The sequence below is a fragment of the Penicillium cataractarum genome, assembly GCF_028827025.1.
Source record: "Penicillium cataractarum strain IBT 29864 chromosome Unknown utg000001l, whole genome shotgun sequence".
NCBI classification, from domain to species: Eukaryota; Fungi; Ascomycota; class Eurotiomycetes; order Eurotiales; family Aspergillaceae; genus Penicillium; species Penicillium cataractarum.
The window spans coordinates 3,765,567-3,789,322 of record NW_026622737.1 but is presented as its reverse complement, the minus strand read 5'-3'; the positions used below and the strand labels follow the sequence as shown (position 1 = coordinate 3,789,322).

Below are 23,756 nucleotides of genomic sequence, written 5' to 3'. Positions count from 1 at the left end.
CTTGCGGCCTGACATCATCGAGAATTCAATCATTCAACAAAAGGAAAATTCAGAAAGAAGACGGCAGCAAGGCAGCAAAATGGAATTCATTTGGTCACACGGCCTGAAGATCCCAGTGTTGGACATCAGTGCATGGCCCAACGAACCGTGGAAAACCCGGCAATGCTTCGAAGCCGCCCAAAAGGCTCCAGCCGAGAATCAGTCAGCGGCACCATGTTAGCTCACAGGGGAGACCTGGCTACCCAAGGCACCCAGGGACGGAGAAAGATCTTGCGTGACCGAAGCCTGACGGCATCCGACCAAACAAGGAAGTGGAAAAGGATGAGGGAAAAAGAAAAGGTGCCTTGCCATGAAGATCCCTGTGGCCTCCGTTTGCCCGCCCTTTTTCCATGCGGCTATTGCTACGTCCGGAGGACCAGAACGCCTCGCACCAGCCCACAATCGGCTAGAAGAGCAGGGAAGGAGAACAGTGCAGCACAGACAAGCGCTCTAAACGCCCGTCACGGCATGGCAAAGAGCAGCATGCCACCCCACACGCCATGCACAAGAGCAATGACTTGCTTCTCGACGTGGACCGGACCATCGACAAGAAGGGCGCTCTCTGCAGGGCCCCGTGGGTAAAATGCAGGAGGCCCGGAGAAGATGGGTTGAGTGGCCCATCTCGTCATCATTGGCCCCCAGGTTGGCTGCTGACAGGACTACCCAAGCTCCAAGGTTGCGAAGGAGAAAAGAAGAAAAGCAAATCGGCAGCACCAATCTGATTTGACAATCATGCACTGCCTTACGCTGGGCTGCGCTGGCCGGCTCGTTACGTACCCTTTTTTGGCTACCCTATGTACCTTGTCGACTCGGCGACTGGGTACCCAAGTGTCCCGAGGGTTTTGGGGATAGTTGTGGTAATAAACTGCCCTTCTCTCCTCATTGTCTCATTGCACCGCGCCCTACCCGTGGCCATTCTGCATGCCTTGCAGCCTGACGAAGGACAATATGCCCCGTTGACTCGCATACAACCACCGAATTACACCGTGCCACCACCCTCCTCCATGAAATACTAAATTCACCCCCAATCATCTCCCAAAGCCCACAGAGATGCAACTCCAAGAACGCCCTCTGCTATTGCGTTTCTCCCCCCATTACTCTTCTTTCCCAAATTCAGGGCAATCGGGCAGCACATCAATGACGCGCAAGATACGACAAGACCTGGGTCTGCGAATAGGAAAATCTCTACCCGTCCAGCGCTGCGCAGTATCATAGGCTACTCGGAACGGTCTCTTCCATCCCACCGATCTCTTATTCGCCCCCTCGTCGAGCCTCGCTATCGCCATCTCCGGCCAAAGAAGTTACCCTCGACACTAGACGAGAGACATGGTCTGGAAGTTTTGCCTTTCTTTTTTCTCCATTTGCCCCCCTCATGCTTCTTAACGAGGCCATCGCAAAGCATTCGGTGTTCGCCCGGAGTATACATGCACCGCACATACATCTGCACTGCACCCTGTCAACAACGAGGCCAACAGAGTTGCATGCGTTACACGAGCCCGCTCTTCTGGTATCGTAATCCGAGATGATCCAGAAATGACAATCCCTGGAGGGTTGAGTCATTCCGCTTGACAAGCATAATCATGGACCCGGATGCTAAGCTGTTCACCCGGGGGGAGGGGGACCCGTATTATAGTCCCAAAACAGGCGAACCACGAGATTCGGTCTCAAGAAGATCATAACCCAACAATAAAATGCCCTGGGATTCTCACTAAACTCTCAAGCAGGAAATCATCATGGACCCCCCAGTCACCGAATAAAATTCGCATCAAGTGGGGTTGAGGGCGGGGATTATTTTTTCTCTCTGTTTCCTTCACCGCCACATGCAACATCATGACTGGACGGTTTGCTCTGGCCAACTCACCTCCCTTTCCTCTTTGGGAGTGGTTCGCTTTTGGCGCTGGTCAAATCTACGGCCAGTCGGACCTTTAGTATTATAGACTCATAGTGGTACTGAGATCGGCCGTATGCCACGAGACTCCCATGTGAGGTGGGAACCGCTATAGAGCGGATACTCGCAGTGTTTGGATGCAATTATTAACTTGTCCCTTGGATATTAACGTTAGCAAAGGGTATAGCAGGAGTAATTAGTTGTATCTCGGGTACAGTACTCTGTATCTTAAGCCTTGTATTATTCTCTCTCTTCTTATCTTTCCCTTTATGTATCGGCTCCTAGTAAACTCTGTTCTTTCCGATTGGCCCCCCGGATCCAGATGATTCATCTTGTCTTCTCCGTTGATAGTTTTCTCAGTCTAGAAGTCTAAAATCATGATGAAAGGCTAATAAAAACTCTGTCGTACTTATCCTCGGTTTTCATCAGATAGCACATTTAGACCATTCTAACCGCCTTGATTCATATCTCATAGCATTGGTAATACGACTGACCTATAGAAGATTATGATTAAACCATTGCGAAAATGCAGTTTCTGGTGATTTTTATCATCAGGGAATAAGCCTAGTTGATCTATACCAAAAGTCTTGAACCTAGACTGTCTGCTATCTTTGTTACATCAACTTCCTCTAGACTCGTAACGCAACCAAAGAAGAGAGTAGATAAAACGGTTAAAGTTGGATTATTGACAAATACAGATCCACAAGTAAGATCAATGTCGTTATACGCTCGTAATCTGGTATCACAAGAGAAGCAGGGAAACAAAGCGAGGCTCAGAAAGAGAAGAGAAGGGGAAAAAAGAATATAAGCACAGCAACCAGATCCGGGCACTGACGCCATGCGCTCGAGGTCAAACAAGGTCACCGCAAGGGCACGGTGATAAAGAAAAATCGATAATACAAGAAAGAATAACCCTTGTCCCTCGACCAACGTAAACAGATGCTTTAAAAGTGCACCGGCGATCCAATGCCCAATGCAGATGCAGATAGCGCGTGGGATGTTCAAGGCCCGGCAGGCGGGGGGATGCGATGAGAAAAAAAAGATCGTAGGCAAGCATAAAGGTGGGCTCGCGCTGGTGTTGTGTATGCCCTCGTCTTCCAGAAGTCCAAATGCCACCTTTACCGTTCCGTATCCCCATGTAGTTGCACCGTTGATCATAAAAGAATAACAAACAAAAACCCAAAATCCCAATCACTCAATCGTGTACTGAATCGGGAAGAGAGGAAAAAACTGTTCAAATGCTGAGAGAAGATGGAGGAGGGGGAAAATTGAAGGGTATCACCAGTGCACAAAGTAAGGGATTGGTGGTGATGATTCGACGGAGGGCGGTGGTTGTGCAAAGAAGGAGGTAAGTCTTAGCGACGGATCGAGGGAGAAGGTTCAACTCCTCCGCTAAGGCGATCCCGAAGGAGCTGGAGAGGGCGGCTAGGGTCCAGAAGGCCCATCATCATCTTGCCCAGTTCGTTATGCTTGATGGGCTTCGTGACATAGTCATTGAAACCAGCACGGGCAGCATTCTCAATCTGATCTGTCATCGCATTGGCCGACAGAGCCATGATCGGAATCTGAGGATAATGATTCTTCTGTTCCCAAGCACGAATCTCTCGACACGTATCGTAACCATTCTTGATAGGCATTTGGATATCGCACTGGAAATTACCAAGGGTTAGTTGATGAACTTTATAATAGGACAAGGAAGGACTTGACTTACAATGATGAGAGAATAGTATCCCGGTTCTTTGGAAAGTACCATGTCAGTACACTCCTGCCCGTTCGAAGCAGTCTCGGACATGAGCTTGATCTTGTCCAAGTATTTTAGCATGACCTAGATATTCATTAGCACCTCGGAAAATTTGTCAACATATGGAGAAGTGGACTCACGCCACGGTTAGTTTCGTCATCCTCCACAAGTAAAATTCGGTAGCCCTTATTGCCGAGCACCTCCTTGACCATCTTGGACACGGTTTTGAAGTTGTTATTGATTTCTCGGGCCATGTCCTGATTGCGGTCTTTGCTCAGTTCACGTTTGCTATCTGGGTCAAAGATAGTGGAGAAGGCGGAGGGTTTGACAGGTTTCGGCACGATGAAGACTTGCTTTCCCGTTGCAGCCAACTCTTTGACGCGGGTGCTGATCTGGCGTTTCTGATACAAGTCCGAGATAATCACAACAACAGGAGCAGTGTCCGGCTCACATTCAGACACGTGCTGGATCACCTCCAAGATGTCATCTGTCGCGGGCAGGTTGAGAACCAAGTGGGTGCAGGGAGTCCTAGAACCAGGCTGCATCATGTCCTTCCATTCGTCAATGTCCGGTAAGGCCGTGATCGTGAATGGGATCTCATATGGGACGACTTGTTCAATGTGCTGCTTGGTGGCTTTGCGAGTATTGTCTAAGGGACATAGAATGATGATGGAGAAAGGACCCTGCGGAGACATAGATGGCGACCCAATCGAAAGTCTACTTGGAGACGAAGAGCCCTGACGAGGTGGCGGAACCAGACGAACGGGCGCACTTGGTGTTCCTTCATTGGAATCGATTTGAGGCTGGACACTTGACACACCAACAGGCTGCAACTGTGCTGTAGAAATGTCCGGCGTTGGCAAAGCAGATGACACCGCAGAGTGTGGGAACAAGCTTTTTGGCCCAAGATCGAATTCCGGAGACTCGAGTCCGGGTGAAAGAGTCGCAAAATTCAGAACTGGATTCGGTGCCAATGAACTGCTCTGCTCATATGATGTTGTCCTAGAAGTTGTCGGTCGTCTCGAGACAGTGGAGGCCTGACGCAATAGCGAAGGCCGTTCGGATGGCGATGGAGGCGGTGGAGCATCAACCTTGACATTGAAGGAAAACTGGGCCCCTTGGCCTTCTTTGCTACTCGGTGTGAGCTTGCCACCATGCATCTCGACAAGCTGCCTCGACAGGAACAAGCCCAAGCCGCTACCAGCATGTTGCTGAGAGCCATTTTCGCCTAATTGACTGAATCGTTGCATGAGACGCTCAGCATCCTGTGAGCTAAACCCTTTACCGGTATCCACGACGTCGAAATTCAAAAACGCTTCGGTGTTGTTGAGTTTGCCCGAAGTTTCACGGAAGAGATTGCAACAGATGTAGACCTCACCATGTGCGGTGAATTTGACGGCGTTGCCCACTAGGTTGATCAGAACTTGACGGATCCGGAAGCGATCGCCAATCACCATGGACGGGACGTCAGCCTCCATCAAGTAGTTGATCTCCAAGCCCTTGTCGATTGCTCGCGAGGCGACAGTATCAATCACATCCTCAATCATCGACCGAACGTGGAACCAGGAATTGACCATCGACATCTTGCCAGCTTCAACGCGCGAAACATCCAAAATATTGTCAACCAATTCCCGGAGGTTGGTGGAGCTGTTTTGAATGGTATCAAGCATTCGTCGTTGATCGGTGTCAAGCTGCGTGTCCAATATGAATGGAATGGTGCCGAGGATACCGTTGAGAGGCGTTCGAATTTCGTGAGACATATTGCTGAAGAACTTTGTCTTGGACTCCATCTGATTATTGAGCTGAGTCATTGCCTTATTGAGCTCCCGCTCGAGGTTCTTCCGGTCGTTGATGTCAGTGCATGTGCCATACCATGAGGCTTCCTCGCTACCGAAACTGCCCGTCTCGACTCGGACAAGGCGCACGAGATGCCATCGGAAGTCACCGCCTCTAGACCGTAGGCGAATCTCAGTAGAGTAGAACACACGTCCATTCTCATCCTTTTGCAGGGAAGCGACGCCGCGTCTCACAAGTTCATCAAGTGCAGAGGAAACGCCATGGCTTTCTGAAGGCGACCGTCCCTGTCCGCCATCTGTCGTTGATGTAGCTTCATCGCCTGGGGTCGCTTGCTTCGTTTGCGTGGCAAGCCCACCACATTTCTCGAGATCATTGGGATGAACATGCTTCGCGAAGCCGAGATTCAGGGCCTCCTCGAGGCTTTGACCTGTGTACAAGTTCCACTGCTCGTTGACAAAGATCAATCCCCGGTTCTCTGTGGCTTCGAAAACGACTTGTGGGATTGAATTGGAGAATGCCCGGTACTTCGCATCCGTCGCAAACTTTTCCCTCTCTTGAGTCGCTTTCAACTCAGCAATGTGCTGTTCGTGGATATCAAGGAAGGAGCCGATCCAGTACAGAACCTCACCCGTGGACGACAACAAAGGATTCGCTCGAAATATGAACCAGCGATACGCAGTCTCGTCGTTGAACCGTCGTACGCGAACCCGTTCAGTGAACTGAGAACCCGTACGTAGGGCATTGGACCACTCGCTAGACACGTGATCTCTTTCACTGCTGTGGATGTTCTGCCAAGGATCCCGCAATCGCTGCTCCTGCGGTTTACTCCTCCGATAAGCATCAAACTTGGTATTGGTCCAGATGACTTCGCCGCTCTGAGGCTTCGCCAGAAAGAGATGAAGAGGAACGGAATTAAGCATCAACTGCGCAATTGTGTCCGAGAAAGGACGGGGTATCTCGCGTTGAAATTGGGCATAGAAGGAATTCGTTGACCCTTGCCGTGACGACTGCTGAGTTGGAGACAAGACTGTGGGCGGTCGCATATCTTGCAATGGGGATGCGACGATTGAAGCTGGGTCTTGACCATTGTTGCCCTCTTCTACCGCACAAGCTTTGCCTGTCAGCCTGCCCGGGGAGGTCGGGGTTGAGGACGCCAGACTTGACTTTGATTTTGAAAGACGGGATCGCTGGTTTGGAAGGTTATCACGAGCCACCTTCGTATGTTGGACATTGAAATAACTGTCCGTGGTATCTCCAGAACGAGAGATCAAGGCTGGAGATTGAGTTGCCGAATTCAACCCCATCTGACCAAGGTCAAACCCAGGCGTTCCAAGACTAGATATGGTGGGACTGTATTTGTTCGACGATCGATCACTAGGGCTAGCAATACTAGCCTGCGCAGACATCGAGTTGTCATCGCCAACTGAGTAGCTCACATGGCCACTAAGACCCGCCACCAGCTCCAATTCACTGCTCGCGTCCGAGAATGTGCCACCGAGTCCAAGAAGGTGTCCATACCGAGGAGTATCCACTTTGGATGTCAATTGTCGCTCCAGCTGACTATATTGTTGTGCAAGGCAAAAGGATGTTGTGAGGTGCGGCATAAGGTGCGCAAGGGATCGGCGGAGATTCGGTGGGTATGGCACAATTGTAGAGAGCATGGAGATGATAGCGACCGGAAACCTCAACGTTGAGTGAGAGCCTCGATTCACATGGCCACCATGTATCAAAGGTATGTGGACAACCGTCTTCGAATAATCGATCCCAATGGCCTCCAAGGGTTGCGAGTTGGAGTAGTCATGGTGAGGCGGGTTCTTCGAGAACGCACCTTCGTCGACCGTGTGACACGTAAAGAAAGGGTTTTGGTCCGCGTGTGTTCGAGGAGCCGGTGAGGGAGCCGGGGACTGCGACCAGGGAGACTGCGGAACCTGCTCATATTCGTCATACTGTCGCAGTCCAGCTGCGCCAAGGCTGATCGGAGGTGCACTTTGCCCATGAACAGAAGTCGTGTGTTGTTCGGGACCATCGGCATTTGGGGTCATCTGAACGGTCTCGTTCGGACTCCGGGGTATAGTGTTCCCACCCACTTGGTTGTCAGTTGCGTCTGTGGAGTACTCACGGGTAAGCACAACAGGGGTGGTCCGTCCGAATAGCTTGACTACCCCAGCCCTCTTGACCAAAGGATCCGACTCCACCTCCAGTGGCCTCGGAATCGGAAATACGGCTTGTCGCAATGGGGAGACCGCTGTATTTGGGGGCTTATTCAGTTCAGGCTGAGTCGGTTGTCTTTGGCTGCTTGAAGCCACCGTCGTCTCCGCCAAGCTAGACGTTCCGGCGATACGAGCGTGCTTTTTCTCCGACTTGACAGAAGCCTTTGGAGTCTGCTGATGGCGGTCCAATTCTGAAGTTTGAGTCGGTCTTTTGCCGAATCCAAACCCAGCAAACGAGTGGCGATATTCTAACGGTGGGCGGGTGGATATAGGATTCTTCAACTTGGGAGCCAATGGTGGAGCTTGATCGTGAGAGATTTCATCATGATATGGTCGAGTGTCCATAGTCGATTCCGATAACGTGCTGCCGGGAACCGTAGATGCCTGCGCATCCTCGGGCATGGATGTCACGTTCTGGTTGAAGATTGCTTTCTGGCCCCAGGGGACATTCTCAAGGTCAGTCAGATCACCTGGAACAGCCAGTGACAGGCGCTCTGCGCCATAGTGAGCTTGTAGAATTTCAACCAGGTTAGACCACCAAGCTTCCAGTCCGGGATCCGCATTCAATTTGAGAGATAAGTCGTATAAGCTGGGGGTCGGGAATTCTGAATCATCGGCGGGTTGACTGCTTTGGGGCGGAAGAAATACAGGCTGTACGTTATGGGTCTTCGGAGCAGGCTGCTGGTCCTCGGAAGTTTGCGATCCTGGTGTCGATGATCGAAGCCGCTCCGAAGGCAACTTCAACCGAAATTGACCCTGACGGCCTATTTGTTCAAGTTCGGATTGCGTAGTCTGGTTCTGGACCCTTGGAAACGGATAGGAGGGAGTTTGGGAAACCGTATGGTCCGTAGAGATTGTGCCATAGTGATCGCCCGCCTTGATCGTTCCTCCAGATCCGACCGAGCCCGATGATGTCTGGATAATTGTTGGTGGGATCTCTGTGGTGGCGCTAGATAGTCGACGTTTCTTCGGCGTTTCATTTGCATGGTCAGAAGCAATTTGATTCGGGGCCGAGGTATGACCTTGGTGTTGCTGCATTTGCTGATAAACCAAGAGCTCCTCCATCTGCCGGCGCAGTTCCTTTAATGTTTGCGAACTCCGTCCCTGTTCTTCCTGTCGTTCACTTTCCGGTCGTGTGTCTTCGGTAATCGGTGTCAGGCCATGTAGCTGATCCGCCGAGTCTCCCCGTGAAAACCGCATGCGAGGTGCTTTCAATGTGCCGTCCCCACTTTCCACGATACTATCCATCGATAACTTGCTCGCATGGTCATGATCGGCAATTTGATAGCTCGGCAGCGACCGGGCTGGCTGCAAGTGGGGAGATTGAGGCACGGCGACGGGCGACACGGTTTCCGTTGGCGATGGCAATGGAGGGCTTCTCCTACTATGCACGTCTCCCATTCTCGCGCCTCCACCGATCCGTCCAAAAAACGATTCAATACTCCTGGGCAATACTGACAGCGCAGGAGTCAAGTCGGGCGATCATGTCTTAGCCAAAGCGATCCGTCTAGGGAAGCCTCGTGGGCGTAGGAGGAGGGGGAGAAAGGCGAGTGAAATAGGCAGGCGGCAGCCGATATCGAAAAGCAAAAGGCGGGAAGTCGATGGTTACCGGGTGCGAAGAGGCGGCGAGTTGGGTCGATTTAGAATCCGGGGGGGGGGGGGGGGGGGGGGGGGGGATTTCGAGACGAGACAATAAGGTTTCAAGCGGTGTATTGTCAGGAGGAGATGAGATGAGATGGGGAGGTGGTGAATGGAGAGGGAGTCAACAATCGAAGCGGCGTGGAGTGATTGTGTGTGGTTCTGGGGGGGTGGTTGGTTGGGTGTGTCGGGATCGAGGGAACAAGCAAAGAGGTCGTGACTACTCTGGGAAAGTCTGGAAAGTCTGGAAACTGGCGTCAGTACCCGCCGACCGAACTGCGTGGGATCGCCCAGTGGATGGAAGGAGGGAGGAAAAAGTGGACTCTCTTTCGCTGATGGTCCGTCTCCGGGGGAAGGCTATGACGTAGCGTGCCCTGGAAATTTAAATTTAAAAAAGGAAAAAAAAAACCCTTTACGCCCTGCTGTGGACGGGCTCCGCTTGCTGAAATAACAGGGATAGGTTTAATCGATAGACTACTTTAGACTCATCTTTTATGGCTATAACTATAAAATTGAAGATATCAATCCTGATGAGAGTATTATCGACGTATTCGTATACTCAACACCTACAGTAAATTCGTGCGGTGAGGGCCGGGTCAGATGATCAGCTGATTAAGATGACGGAGTGCCTGTTACCGTTCAACGTCCCACGAGGCATTCCATGGATTAACTACGTCCTACAGTTTAGTCCTCTTCTGTAGTATAGCTACCCTAATTTTACTATCCATAAAATATCACATCGTCCTCCATCCTAAAGCACACTCCTCTAAGTGTACGAAATTCACCGTTTGCTTCCAACTAGAACGAGAGAGAGAGAGAAAATGAGCTAAGAGCCTCGAGTCCCCTCTCCCTTCTCCCCAGTCCAAATGACAATCCTGTCTTTGCTCCGGTGACTATCCAGGCGGAACTGGACCTATTATTGACTCTCTTGACCGATTATTACTTGATAGGCCTTGAGCCTAGGGTCCAATGATCATCCATGCTTCCGTCTCCAGTGATGGTTCATGCGGATCAGCTCGCGCGGACTAGTGCTAACTACCACAAGACTGGTAACTAACGTAATTCCCGGTCGAGTCGGTCACCCGGTCGAGCCGGTCACTTTCCCATAGAAGAGCAATTCAAAATCGATTATCTCAACCAACACCGATTAATTTAACTAGATATAGCGATTTTTACATACATTAATCCTATGGCCAATCTCCCTGCACCCACTACACCTAGGTGGTGCCCTCTTTGCTGGCATAATTGGCTGACTAGGCAATTCAATCTCTGCATGCGAATCTACCTCATTATCTTCCTCTGGCTGGTTTAGCTGCTCAGCTAGCTGTATAGCCTCCTCAATGGTTAAACCCTCTGCGCAGGGTATCCTCCTAGTTGACCGATTGCGCTTTTTGATTATCTTCTCACTCGCTATACGTAGATTCGCATTATCCTCTGCTAGTAAAGCACCGCTGTGTAGCGCTAGCTGGAATCCCTTGATCATCTGGTCTAAGATCTCTTTTGATGGGCTCGGAGGGCTATTTGACCGCCGTTTTAGTAGATCTTTTAACATAGAAGCTTGCTTGAATAGCTGAGCGGCGGTTCTAGGCGTTTGGGGTGTGAATTCGCTAGATCTGCTGTTTGGCCGGCTGCTAGGTGGTGACGGAGTACGTAGAGAGATATTAAGCTTGTTAAGCACTCTCTCGGGGTCTAATGGTACTAGACCACTAGCTGCGAAGCTGTTTTTGATAGTGGGATTGGTTGATTGGAACGCTTCGAGCCGCGCGCGCTGGTAATCCACTAAGAAATCGTGCTTGTCGATATGGTTATATCCTCTACGCGCAAGATCGCTAACGAAGCGACCGTACGCGCGCTTAACCACTGCAAAACACCCAACATCTAGTGGTTGTAGTAGATGCGATGAATGCGCAGGCATACAAAGAGGTATAATATCGTTTTCTTTGCAGATCCGATCGAATTGGGGCGTAAGGTGGCTACCATGACCGTTAAGAATTAATAGCCGAAACCGACCTCGTACGCGCGAATTCGTGTGTGGGATAAAGTGCTTTTGTAACCAGCGTAGGCCAATCTCATCGGTAGTCCAGCCATTCTTTGAGACCTCGATTCGCCAGTCTTTCGGTAGGTTTTCGTTAAACCATCCTGCAATAGCCACTTTGCCTTTGAAGACTATACATGGCGGTAGTGAATAGCCGTCTGCGCAGATTGCTTCGATCGCAGTAACCCATTCGCGATTTCCTGGTTGTAGAAGAGATCTCCGACCGTAGTATTCAGCCCTTGTGACTACTTTCTGCGAAGATATAAGGCCCATTGCAAAGCCTGTCTCATCAAAGTTGTAGATATCCTCTGATTGTATACCGTTCTCGTCAATAACGCTTTGTACGGTCGCGAACCAAGCTCGGAGGGTCTTCGGGTCTTCGTTTAATGCGCGCTGGTAGTCGTAGCGTCTCGAGAAGCGAGATTGAAGCTCTGGGCGGCGATGAATGAACGATGAGGGCCAATTCTTACCCACGGTAGGTAAAGGGTAGCTACCGCGCGCGGCCAGTAGGATATTAGCCATTTCTCCCACAGTAGCCGGTCTAGGGGCTGCTCCACGCGTATCCATAGAGAGTATCCATTCAGTAAGCGAATCCTCTTCTAATTGGGTCAATTTATGGCCATTTGCGCGAGAATCGACGCGGCAAACCACTCCTCTGGCGCGGTCAGTAAGTGTTGACCTAGGGACTTCGTATAGGATAGCCGCAGCGCGAATAGATTTAACACGGCCATTTTTTAAATCGGAAAGGGCCAGTAGGATCTTGCCCTCTTGATTCGCAGATTTCTGCGAAGATTCAGCCCGAATTGGTGGCATGGTAGGTGGTTGAATTAGGTAGGTTAGTAGGAGGACGCGATTTTGGAGAGGGTGACCGGCTCGACCGGGTGACCGACTCGACCGGGAATTACGTTAAGTATAGTCTTCGCTGACCAACCTAAACTACAGGGAGTAACTAGTATGGTACGTGATAGGTATACCAATCAGGTATATCCAAAGAATTCCCTTGTATTTCTCTGTCTGCAAGTTGGAAACGCCCTTCGTCACGATCGACGTCCTGCCTGAAGCAAGGTCGCAGAGGGTTGACAGGGAATCTGGCGAGATGGTCTAGACCTGGAGGGAATAGGCACCGTTCCATGGTGATCAAGTAGATCGGTACCAGATGCACGTTTTAGTTAGCGAGTTTCTTCGAGCAAGCCTCTCGGTCTGGAGGTGGCTGCACCGAGGCAAATCCCCTGGGAAAACGAAGCGATCGATTTGCGGTGGCGCCCACCAAGCCGCTCCGGCCCCAGTGCGCCTCGATTTCCCGTCCATTCAGCAACCATTGGGACTAGAGTCGGGTCCAGGTCAAGGGTGTTATTTCCCTTGTTATCATGCGGGCTTCTGACTATGGGGTAAGCCGCGTTTTTGAGACGAGGCGTTCCCCTTTTCCATGACCACTAACATGGCTTTTTAAGTCATCCGATCTCCGCGGATTGCAGCTGAGGCTCCTCGCCGTCATTCGGCAGATTGGGCCAATCTTGTCGATACGGTAGAAGCGAATTTCAAATTCTGGATTTTTGAGGAGTCAAACGACAGAACAGAAAGAGGAGGTTTCATCCTTCTGTGTACAGTACGTCATGCTTCCACTTTGGAAGGCTGACCAGTCAGACAGCCTTGGCAACACGTTCGCGCCCGAGCCCTGACTGTGAGATCTGCGCGAATTGATTCGTGCATATAAAGGATTTAATAGAGCTTATTGACCGAGTGTCGGCCTATTTTTGTTTCTTTTCTCGGAAATCAAAAAAAAAGGAAATAAAAGGTGAAGTTAAACTAAAATAACCTTAAGGTCTTATCTCTGTGGGCGTTTTGATCTTCTTGGCCTGCTTATCAATGACTGTTTTGGATACACCATCCTAGCTTGCTCTGAGCCAGAATTATAGTACAAGGCAGGGACAATATGAGCGTCTAATAGTGGATGGAACTCCTTCAAGGTCCTGGCCTACTAGGTACCTAGGTACCCGCTATTTAGGCCACCATCTCAAGTAGTTATGACACACTTGTAGTATATATATTCTGCATACCCAGCAATGTATATTTTCCCCGAGGACGTCACCTGATCCATAGTATCGATAGTAAACTGGACCTGACATTGCAGAGGCCTACCGGAATTATGAGTATAGACTAGTGCTTCTTACATATGGATTACAGCAGCCTTATGTAATAACTGGTTGACCTGGAATATTAGTTAATGAAGCCGGGATCGAAGATCTAATCTTCCAGTCGCATTTCTCTTTTCCTAGTCCCCACAGGTCCCGTCGAAACGGCCAGGCCCCTTCGTAAAAACAGATTTTCCGATTTGACCAGTGCCGTCCCACCCTACAACGTTTCGGATTGCCCGCAGCAAATACTCTCACGATTATCTCACGGTTTTCTTTCTCGCTCGTGATCGGCTCTGCAGGGGTCACGGCTTGTCAACCGAGTTGGCTTAACCTCGTCAAACCACTCAAACTACTGCCGCGACGCCGTTTAGGGGCCGGTACCTCTCCACTTTCGATAACGCCCACGCCGCTTCCGTCCACCATCCATGTCCGTCCCGCCGCTATCTCACCTTCCTTGACCTCTTCCCACATCGTCGACTCTTTTAGAAAGCTTGGAGGGAGGAAAGGTAGAAGGCCATAGCGGCCTTGGACAATCCGCACATAATTTGGAGATGGAGGAAAGCCATTTGATCGGCGACGATTTGCCGCTTCCACCCGCTCGACTTTTCGAACGCCTCGGCCATCTGCCCGGATATACCTGGGATCAGTCCGTTGAGCCATTTCACTCGACCTACAGTCACTGGCATATATATGGGTTTCGTCATGCGATCGAATCCGACATCTCGACCCCCGTCGCAACCTCCTCCAACCCGATTTCCTCAGGGCCATCCAGCCTTACTCGCTATTCACCACGAACCGAGCTTCGTCCATCCTCGCGCATACCCCGAAGAGCTAGCGTCAGCGAAACTAGCAGTGAACTTTCGCTCTCTCGAGGTGAACAGGAACAGATATGGGTCCCCGTCATCGCACGTGTCTCTACGAATGTCATTAGGCTGGAGCGGGAGTTTCACATGATTAGGTCCATTGTGCAATCTTCCGACCCAGATTGTAACCATACCATAAGGCCCATTGACTTGATACGACTGCCTCCCGATCCAGGTGACGTGGGTACACTTTTAGTCGCGATATTCGAGTCTCCTGGTCACGACAGGTTACGAGACCTGGTCACTTTTGGTCCTGCCTCGTTTGTCGCCGGCGCCAAGGGCGATAACAATGTCACTCCTAGCGAACAAATACCCCTACCTGCCTTCTTGGATTTCGCGATAGGTGCTTGTGACTGCTTGGAAATTCTGCACTATGGGGTAAAAACGGTACATGGGGAGATTCGGGGAGACGCGTTCCATTTCAGCGCCGAGACTGGGGCTGTCAAACTCGCCAATGTTGGCAATGGCGCGCGATCCTTTGACAACGTCCTCAGTGAGGGCTGGTCCTCTGTATCTCGCGAACTCGGCGCCAAGTACAAGCTTCAGTTCATCGCCCCAGAACAGACCGGCAGAATGCCCACAGAACCGGACAGTCGCACCGATATCTACGCACTCGGGCTTCTGTTTTGGTCAATGTTGGTCGGGAAGTTGCCCTTTGCAGGCGCCGACCCCGTCGAAGTTGTTCAGAATGTGTTGGGCAAGAGGTTGACTCCTGTCTCGGCGAAGCGACTAGATGTTCCCGATGGTCTCTCCGCCGTGGTCCAGAAAATGACGCAGAAGGGGGTTCATGAGCGATACCACACGATCTCTTCGGTCAAGAGAGACTTGATGCAGATAGCGCAATTGTTGGGTGACGGTGAAAGCGAAGCCTTGAATAATTTCCAAGTCGCGCAAGGCGACGTGTCATCCTTTTTCACTCTACCATCTCAAATGTTTGGGCGCCAGAAAGAGTATGACACAATCTTGAACGTGATCCAAAAAGTGAATAAGCGCCAAGCATCCGCCTTTGCCAAAGCATTCACCCAAAGCCCTGGAACTGCGCATGCTCTCGCCTCCAACTCTTCGATCTCGGAAGGCCGCGTGGATAGCTTTGAGCTCGCATCCGTCTCCAGCGACTCTGGATCTTTCCATTTGCCCCCAAGGACAAATTCTAATGCTACCAGTCATCAGCTGTCTCAAGTCAGCACTCATGATTCTGGAGCAAACAGTGACGTGACGTTCCAAACCTCGAAGCAGGTACAAACGCCAACTAGCCAGGACATGTCATCTCAGACATCAGCCCCAGCATTTTCAAGCAGAATGAAAAGCCCCTCCCATTCCCGGTCCTCCTACAACACGGATCGAGAGAGAGACGCATCCACTGGCACGAATACCAACAGCCAGCCATCTACTCATACTTTCAGCCAGTCTGAGTCCATGGGTTCACTTTCAAAATCAAAGGCTGGCGCAAAGTATCGTCGAAGCGGGCGATGTGAAGTCATTACGATAAGTGGGTCTGCAGGAATTGGCAAAACAGATCTTTTGAATCGAGTACAACCAGTAATCCGCAAGTCTGGCTATATTGCCATTACGCGCCTGGATCGAGCCAAGCGAGTACCTTTTGAACCGTTTGCCAAGATCCTCGCCAGTCTCCTACGCCAAATCTTCTCCGAGCGTGACGTGACCACAAGTTACCATGACAGCGTCCGCATGGCCTTGCGACCGCTGTGGCCGACTCTTCACAAAGTTCTCGACCTTCCAGAGCAGTTAATGTCTCCTGGGTCAAAGTACAGCTCAAGTTCACCGAAACCCTCGATTGCTCAAACCATTGCCAAGTCTGATCGTGCTAGGGGTGAGCGGGCTAAACGTATCCAAATCCCTGGCATTAACAATGGCCAAACGTCCGTTGAATTCTTCTTGTCAAATGCTGCCTCGAACAATATGCGGCTGATGGACATATTTCTCGAAATTCTGAGAACACTCTGCCAGTTCAAATTGATGGTAGTTTGCTTGGATGATCTTGAATATGCAGACGATGAGACCTTGGAACTAGTCTTGAACATCATCCGCGCGAAGCTGCCCTGCGTGCTTATTCTCACGAGTCGCAAGGATGAGATTGCACCAGACAATGTCAGATCGCTCTTTGAAGCCGAGAATTCGAACATCACGCAGCTCGAACTTAAGCCGCTGAGCGAAGCAGAGATCATGGAGTTTGTGGCTGCGGCAATGCATCAAGCGCCCAATCCAAGGTTGACTCCTCTGTCGGCCGTTGTTCAAGAGAAGAGCCAAGGAAACCCTTTCTACGTGAGAGTCATGCTCGAGACGTGCTACAGGAAGAATTGCGTTTGGTATTCCTGGAAGGACTCTAAATGGCTCTTTGACCTTGACCGTATTTTCACAGAATTCGTGGCTCCCGTGTATGGCGAAGGCCTTGGACTTGGCTTCCTCAAGAAGCGACTCCAAGAGATCCCAGCCGGTGCTCGGTCTATCCTGGTATGGGGCGCTCTTCTGGGTAGCCCGTTCTCTTTCTCGCTTGTTCAAAAGCTTCTTACCAGTGAATTCTTATTTTCCTGCGAAGACGATAAACCTGGCGCTGATGGAGACGAGGGATTCGATTGCACATGTCCTCAGAATGTTACCCTGCTCAGACAATCGGAAGATGACATTGTCGTTGGGCTACAGTACTTGGTTCAGTCAAACCTTCTTAACCCAGGAAAAACCGATGACGAGTTCAAGTAAGTGCTATATAGAGGATTATCACTTTTTTTTTTGGCTTCCGGCTAACTCTCCTTGCAGATTCGGAAATGACCGGCTTGCGCAGGCAGCGCTTTCCTTGAGCGAGAGCCGTAATGTGGAGAAAATGCACTTCATCGTTTCACAGGCTTTGATGAAATATTATCACGACCATCGCAGTCGTTACTCGATGGCTCATCACGTGGCTCTCTCGTCACGTATCCTCAAATCTCGCGTCCCTCAGCGCATTGATTACCGCCGGATTCTGTGGGAGGCTGGTCAAACTGCTGCCCAATCGGGTGCTCGACCCAGTGCTCTTTGGTACTTCCGCCACTGCATCGCGCTTCTTCAAGATGATCCTTGGGATGACCGCCAAGTTGACGTCCACTATGACGAGACTATGCGCCTTTTCATTGCAACCGCCGAAATGTCCTGGTCCCAGGGTCAGAATGAAGAAGCCCTCGATCTGATCGAAGCAGTGTTTGCTCATGGCAAGGACGCCATGAGCAAGTCGAGGGGTTGGATCATAAGAGCCAAGATTTATGCGCAAGTTGGTGACCACCATCGGTCGATGGAATCACTACTCACCTGCCTTGATGAACTTGGCGTTCATCTCCGCACGCCCACAACTTATGAAGATTGCGATACTGCCTACCTGAAACTCAAGGAGCATCTTGAATCTGCCGACTTGGAAGCTATTGCCCATAAACCCATCAGCAAAGATCCCATTTTGGTGACCATAGGTGCTGTCATGGCCGAGGCGATGGCCGTTACCTACTGGGATGATGCCTTGACATTTTATCGCATGGCTATTGAAATGATGAATATCCACATCCTACGAGGTGGTTTCACTCAGATATCTATTGGATGTTCGCATCTTGCGATGATTGCACTTAGTCGGTTCAAAGACGATGTCTTTGGGTTCAGGCTCAGCGACTTGTCGCTCTCCCTCCTAGAGCGCTGCCCGGAACTGTGGACCCAAAACAGAGGGTCCATAGTTCACAATCTATACGTCAGCCACCTACGCGTTCCTATGGCATCGGCACTGCCGGCACTGGAAGCATCATTGGAGGCCTCTTTCACAATTGGCGATCCGTACATGACGCTGATTAGTGTTTCCTCAATGGCAATGGCCAGGCTTCATCTGGGCCAAGACATGGCTCAACTCGAAACATTCTGCCTAGACGCCCCTGAAGAAATCCCGAACTGGGCCAAAGACACTCGCGGGGGTGCCAGTATCCTCGCAGTCCGGCAAGTCGCTCGCGCCCTTCAAGGCAAGACCGAGTACCGGACCGCGGATGATGTTTTGTCAGATGATGAACACAGGACGAGCGAATACATGTCCTACCTAGAGGCCAACGCTAGCAACGTTGATAGACCCCGTGACATCTACTTTGGTCTCGCCATGATGCCTTTGTTCTTGTTTGGCCACCACACCAAAGCGATCCAGGTGGGCACCCAGTTACTTGAGACAACAAACCGACTCTGGTCCGCACGCGTCTCGTACGTAGTGTACTTCTATCTGTCTCTTTCACTCCTGACTCTGCACAATGACTACCCTGCACAGGGCTACCTTGACGGCAAAATGGACACCGTTCTCCGGTACAAGGCCGAGATCGATTTTGCCCGAAGCTGCTCTGATGCTAATTATGGCATGTGGGCGTTGCTGTTGGAAGCCCTCATTTCCGAAGTACGGAATGACTATAGCATTGCCATCCAGTCTTATGAAGCTGCGATCGACCACTGTCAGGTTCATGGATGGCCTTTGGAGGAGGCGCTTGCTCTCGAACTGCAAGGAGAATTCCTTGTCCGACGTGGAGCTAAGAGAGCTGCACGCGCCGTGATGCAAGAGGCTATTTCCGCATGGAGCGCCATAAGTGCCAGTGGAAAAGCTGCTATGGTCGCAGAGAAACATGAGTGGTTGCTCAAGACGGCAACTTCCGCCAGAACCATAGACATTGGATGCCAGACCGTTGACTCGCTCCTCGAGATTACCCGAGATGCTGTTCAAGAAGAAATTGTCATCCCTTCACAGATCGAAGAAGAGGATAGGCGGCATCGCTGGATTGAACAAAATGGTGTCACCACCGGCGAGAGATCCCTGGACATTTCGAGTGTTGGTCTCGACATCATTGATCTTTCCAGTATACTCGAGTCTAGCCAGGTCATGTCATCCGAGCTCCAGATTGAGAAGCTGTTTACCAAAATGCTGGAGATCATCTTGGACTCATGCAACGGCTCTGATTTCGCTGTCATTGCTACCGACTTTGATGAGCAGGGATTTGCGATTGCTGCGGCAGCGGATGCTGATAGAGGCCAGAAGTCTTTCCCAGAGGGTCTTCCACTCTCAGAGCTGGAGGGACGAATGGCTCAAGAGATCACATATTATGTCATGCGCACGAAGGAAGAGGTTCTCGTTCACAATGTTCTGGAAGACGAGCGCTTTTCCAACGTTAGCGAGAGCTATCAAGCCAATTTCCCGCTGGGTCGATCCGTCATCGCCTTGCCCATCGTTCAGGCGGATCAACTTCTTGGAGTTATTCACCTTGAAGGAAAGCCCAATTGGTTCACTCAGCGGAATGTTGTGGTGCTGCATCTTCTCTGCAATCAGATCGGAATTTCCTTGTCAAACGCGTTGCTCTTCCGCGAAATCCGCAAGGTCAGTGCCAAGAATGCTTCAATGATCGAATCTCAGAAGCGGGCCCTCGCACAAGCACGCGATGCGGAGCAGAAAGCAAAGGTGGCAGAGGCCGAAGCCAAACACAACGTCAAGCTGAAGGATGATGCTGCTCGAGCCAAGTCCATTTTCTTGGCGAATATCTCCCACGACTTGCGTACTCCAATGAATGGCGTGATTGGTCTCTCGGAGTTGCTCAAGGGTACTACTCTCGACAAAGAGCAGGACGAATATGTTGAATCCATTCGTGTCTGCGCTGACACACTACTTACGCTGATTAACGACATACTTGATTTCTCCAAGTTGGAAGCCGGCAAGATGAAGATATCGACGGTCCCGCTCAACCTGAAGGAGACCATTTCAGAGGTGATTCGCGCTCTACGTTACACTCATCGTGAGCGAGGCCTACAAACAATTGAAGATCTGGAGCGTGTGCCCCCGGAATTAGTCGTTCTTGGCGATCCAGTCCGTCTCCACCAGATTTTCATGAATTTGTTAAGCAACAGCTACAAGTTCACTCCCAAAGGTTCTATTACGGTCAAAGCCAAGGTTGCCAGAGAAGGTAAAGGCCGTGTACGCTTGGAATGCTCCGTGTCCGATACTGGAATTGGTATTCCAGATGAGCAAAAGGCGCGACTTTTCCGGCCTTTCTCCCAAGCCGATCCATCCACCGAACGATCATACGGCGGCAGTGGACTTGGTCTGAGCATTTGCAAGGCTATTATCGAGGATGTTCTTGGCGGCGCCATCTGGTTAGATTCAACGTTGGGAGTTGGAACGACCGTGACATTCCACCTGGTCTTCAACAAGGCACCAAAGAAGACGGCTGTGAAGGCACCGTGGTCTCAGGACCTCAGCAATGCAGCTACCAAGGAACCTCCCCGAGCCAAAGCACGCGATCTTTCTCACATTCCACGCGACCAGATCCGAGTGTGTATTGCTGAAGACAATCCTATCAATCAGAAGATCGCAGTCAAGTTTGTCACTAGCCTTGGTCTTCAATGTGAGGCATATAGTGACGGAAAGCAAGCCGTGGATGCTTTGCGTGCAAAATCCAAAGAAGGCAACCCGTTCCACGTGGTCCTAATGGATGTAATGATGCCCACTCTCGATGGTTACAACGCCACGCGCGAACTGCGGCGAGATCCAGATCCTAACGTCAACGAAGTGCTCGTCATCGCCATGACTGCCAGCGCCATTGAGGGCGATCGAGAAAAGTGCCTCGAAGCTGGCATGAACAACTACCTTCCCAAACCCGTGCGATCCCCAATCCTGAGCGAATTGCTCGACAACTACCTCGCACCGGTCCCATCACACCCGCGCACTCGCTTGGCGATCCGCGAAAAGAGCTCCAGAGGCAGCATTACCTTTGATGCGGGCACACCTACCAGTTTCTCCTCGTCGGGATCGGATGAAGCTCAGAAGCATTCGCTACCCCCCACGCTGGAGCAAAAATGATTTCACGCACTTTCAAATGATACCCTGCATAGTTGCACCACGATAGAGGTGATGAGGCGTCTAGCAATTGTCCTTCATGTTTCGTTTTTTTTGTTTGTTTTTCTACTGGTTTTTTTTGGTCAGTTTGGTTTACGATCTTCGAGTTCGTGGGCATCAAGTGTGCTGTTTGACTTGTGGTATTTGATGGTTTTTGATATTATCTTTGGGTGACTTTCTGCCGCTTTATGATTTGACTGTATCTGTCTCATGTGTTGTGTTATGGGAAGTGCGGTCTTTTTCTAGGATTGAATGTATATTTGGATTATCATCTTCTTTCTATGACTTGGTATGGGCTTTCTGTGTACATGGCCCCCGGATTTAACTTGGAGTCTTCCACGAGGTGTCGCGAACGCATCGGAGGCCGTGGAGCCCTGCAGCTAGGAATTACTCCAACATCACAATTGCGGTCCACTAGACTTCAACTCATGGCAGGAAAGAAAGTTCAAAAAAGATGGGCTGGGCGGCTACAATTCAAGGAGGGACAATAGCTTTGCTGCCCAATGCCAACTAGACTACAACGGCAGTTCGATCGGTATTGCAGGAAAGAAGACCACCGTTTCATGCCAGCTGGCAGATAGCGATATGCTCCATCGTGACTACTTCATCCCCCTTGGGTGGTACAGGGTGGCGCATTTCAGTCAATTCCTCCAGAGGGTATCATTCAGTGGCCAGCATCTAGGCATCCAGCTAGAGATTCATTGCGAAGTGGAAGCTGAATTGGGCAGTTTCTGATGGAATACCATGGATGTCCCCATTTGTTTTATGCTCGACGACTGAGATAAAGTATGGAGTGTCAGTTTGTTAATTTTACAATATTTACCGAATTGCTAGGCTGCTTGTGTAACATTTAACGGGATGCCTCTCGAGTCAAGCTTGCTATGGCCGTTGCCACTGCTAATTGATCATCTGTACGAGGTTTTCCCTATCGGCCAGGGGTTGTAGGTTTGCAGAACATCCTAGAAAGGGTTTGTCCTTGCTTTCATTTGGAATTTCCTTATGTCGGGGCAAGTCTATTGCGTGAAAGAACAAGGCCATGAAACAAGACTATGAAAGAATAAGAGGAGATAGGCACATGGTATTAAAATCAACTCATGAATGAAACAAGAATCACAAGAAGAATGCCCCGTCATTGACCTTTGGTCGGAAATTTCCGGATCTAAATAAACGCCATTAATGCCTTCGTCTCATACAATGGCCATGTAATGTGAATAGAGAACGAGAAGAAAGCATTTTTCTTAATCTTCTACCCAGAAGTAGTCTTGGTCGCGGTTTTCTCCAGGTGCTTATACCGCCACTCGTACTGTGCCAATTGCCTTTTGTCGGTCGGGGAAAGGCTCTTTCCCTTTTCTGCGAGCTCCTTCTCAAGTTGTTTAAGCATCTCCCATCTTTTGAGTAATTTGGCCTGGGCTTCTGAGATAGATGCCAGATTGCTATCCTTGGAAGCCATGCGCTCGTCAATGGTGGAGTGGTATGACAGCTTGGCGTGGAAGAGTGCCATTTCGGATTCGTCATACTTGAGGCCTTGTGCCTCCGGCACCGCAGAGGTATCTTGTGATGTCTTATCTTGAGCTGCCTTGGGAAGCATCGTGGATTTATTGAGAATTCAAAGAATTGGAAGATAATGGTTTTCTCCAGACACCCTGCACCGAATCTTGGTTGTGGGGGATTTGGGCTTCGTGGACGTGGCAAGTATAATAGGACCGAGAACGGGCGATATGCTCTATCAAATCTCACAAAAATGTATTTATAAACTCCCGAGAAAATGCGATGAAAAGACTGATTCACGCGAGCGATGACTTTCTTGGTGCAAACATTTAAGACCGTGGTCTAGGGAGAACAACCTCAAGGATGCAATGGAAAAAAACAGAAAATGAGGAGGTTATAGTAAAGAGTATGAATGAGAAGGCGCTCCATACTCTCTTATTATATCACAATCAGTAACAAGTTAACCTTCATTGCTCTTCTCGAAAGAGCTGGCCCTCTAGTGCCCAACAAGCCCCTCAGTAGGGTGATACCAAGGGGTAGGAGAAGACGGCCACACAATCAACCCATTACGGCTATGGACAGAACCAAGATGTCCTAGAGCATTAATTAGACAGAGGTCAAGGGCATTAAATCTATGAGGTTTGTTCATCAGATTGACCCTTCCTAGCCCTTTGTTTTGTTCGGGACTCGAGGCACCTACAGCGCGTTAGGAATGGTGGGGTCCTGTTTGCCTCTTCAGAGAATTGAAGAGCCAGAACTTGTCTCGTAATGACGATCATTGAACCAATTGACACCGTTACGATCCCCTCTCGGCTGTTTATTGGCAGTTCGAGGGTGACACAATTTTCCTCCACCCTCCGCCCAACCGGACATGCACCGCAAAAAAGAATCTGTTAGAAGTAGAGGCGTGAGCGATGCAGCAATCCTGTCCCAGTCCATTAAGGCCGTGCGCGCATATCAAGGTCCGTGTGTGGCGGGGTTAAAGTCACTAAGTATAAAGAGTCTTCTGCAATTTTGAGCAACTTGTCTCGGACAGTAG

General features: G+C 50.3%; 3 protein-coding genes across 3 annotated transcripts; 1 reads left to right on the top strand and 2 right to left on the bottom strand.

Annotated features, from left to right (window-relative positions):
* Positions 1-3,282: 3,282 nt before the first annotated feature.
* pkhB (putative sensor histidine kinase/response regulator) lies at positions 3,283-9,076 on the bottom strand (the record flags this gene model as incomplete). Its single annotated transcript, XM_056694221.1, has 3 exons — positions 3,283-3,576; positions 3,639-3,752; positions 3,809-9,076. The coding sequence occupies 3 exons, from the start codon at positions 9,074-9,076 to the stop codon at positions 3,283-3,285; spliced, it is 5,676 nt and encodes a 1,891-aa protein (XP_056560950.1).
* A 4,958-nt stretch (positions 9,077-14,034) lies between these two features.
* On the top strand, positions 14,035-21,193 carry N7496_001289 (putative sensor histidine kinase/response regulator; the record flags this gene model as incomplete). The annotated part of the gene is made up of 2 exons (XM_056694220.1): positions 14,035-17,060; positions 17,122-21,193. 2 exons carry the CDS (start codon positions 14,035-14,037, stop codon positions 21,191-21,193), a joined length of 7,098 nt encoding a protein of 2,365 aa, XP_056560949.1.
* Positions 21,194-22,475: 1,282 nt separating this feature from the next.
* N7496_001288 (uncharacterized protein) lies at positions 22,476-22,817 on the bottom strand (the record flags this gene model as incomplete). Its single annotated transcript, XM_056694219.1, has 1 exon — positions 22,476-22,817. One exon carries the CDS (start codon positions 22,815-22,817, stop codon positions 22,476-22,478), a length of 342 nt encoding a protein of 113 aa, XP_056560948.1.
* Between the last annotated feature and the right edge of the window lie 939 nt (positions 22,818-23,756).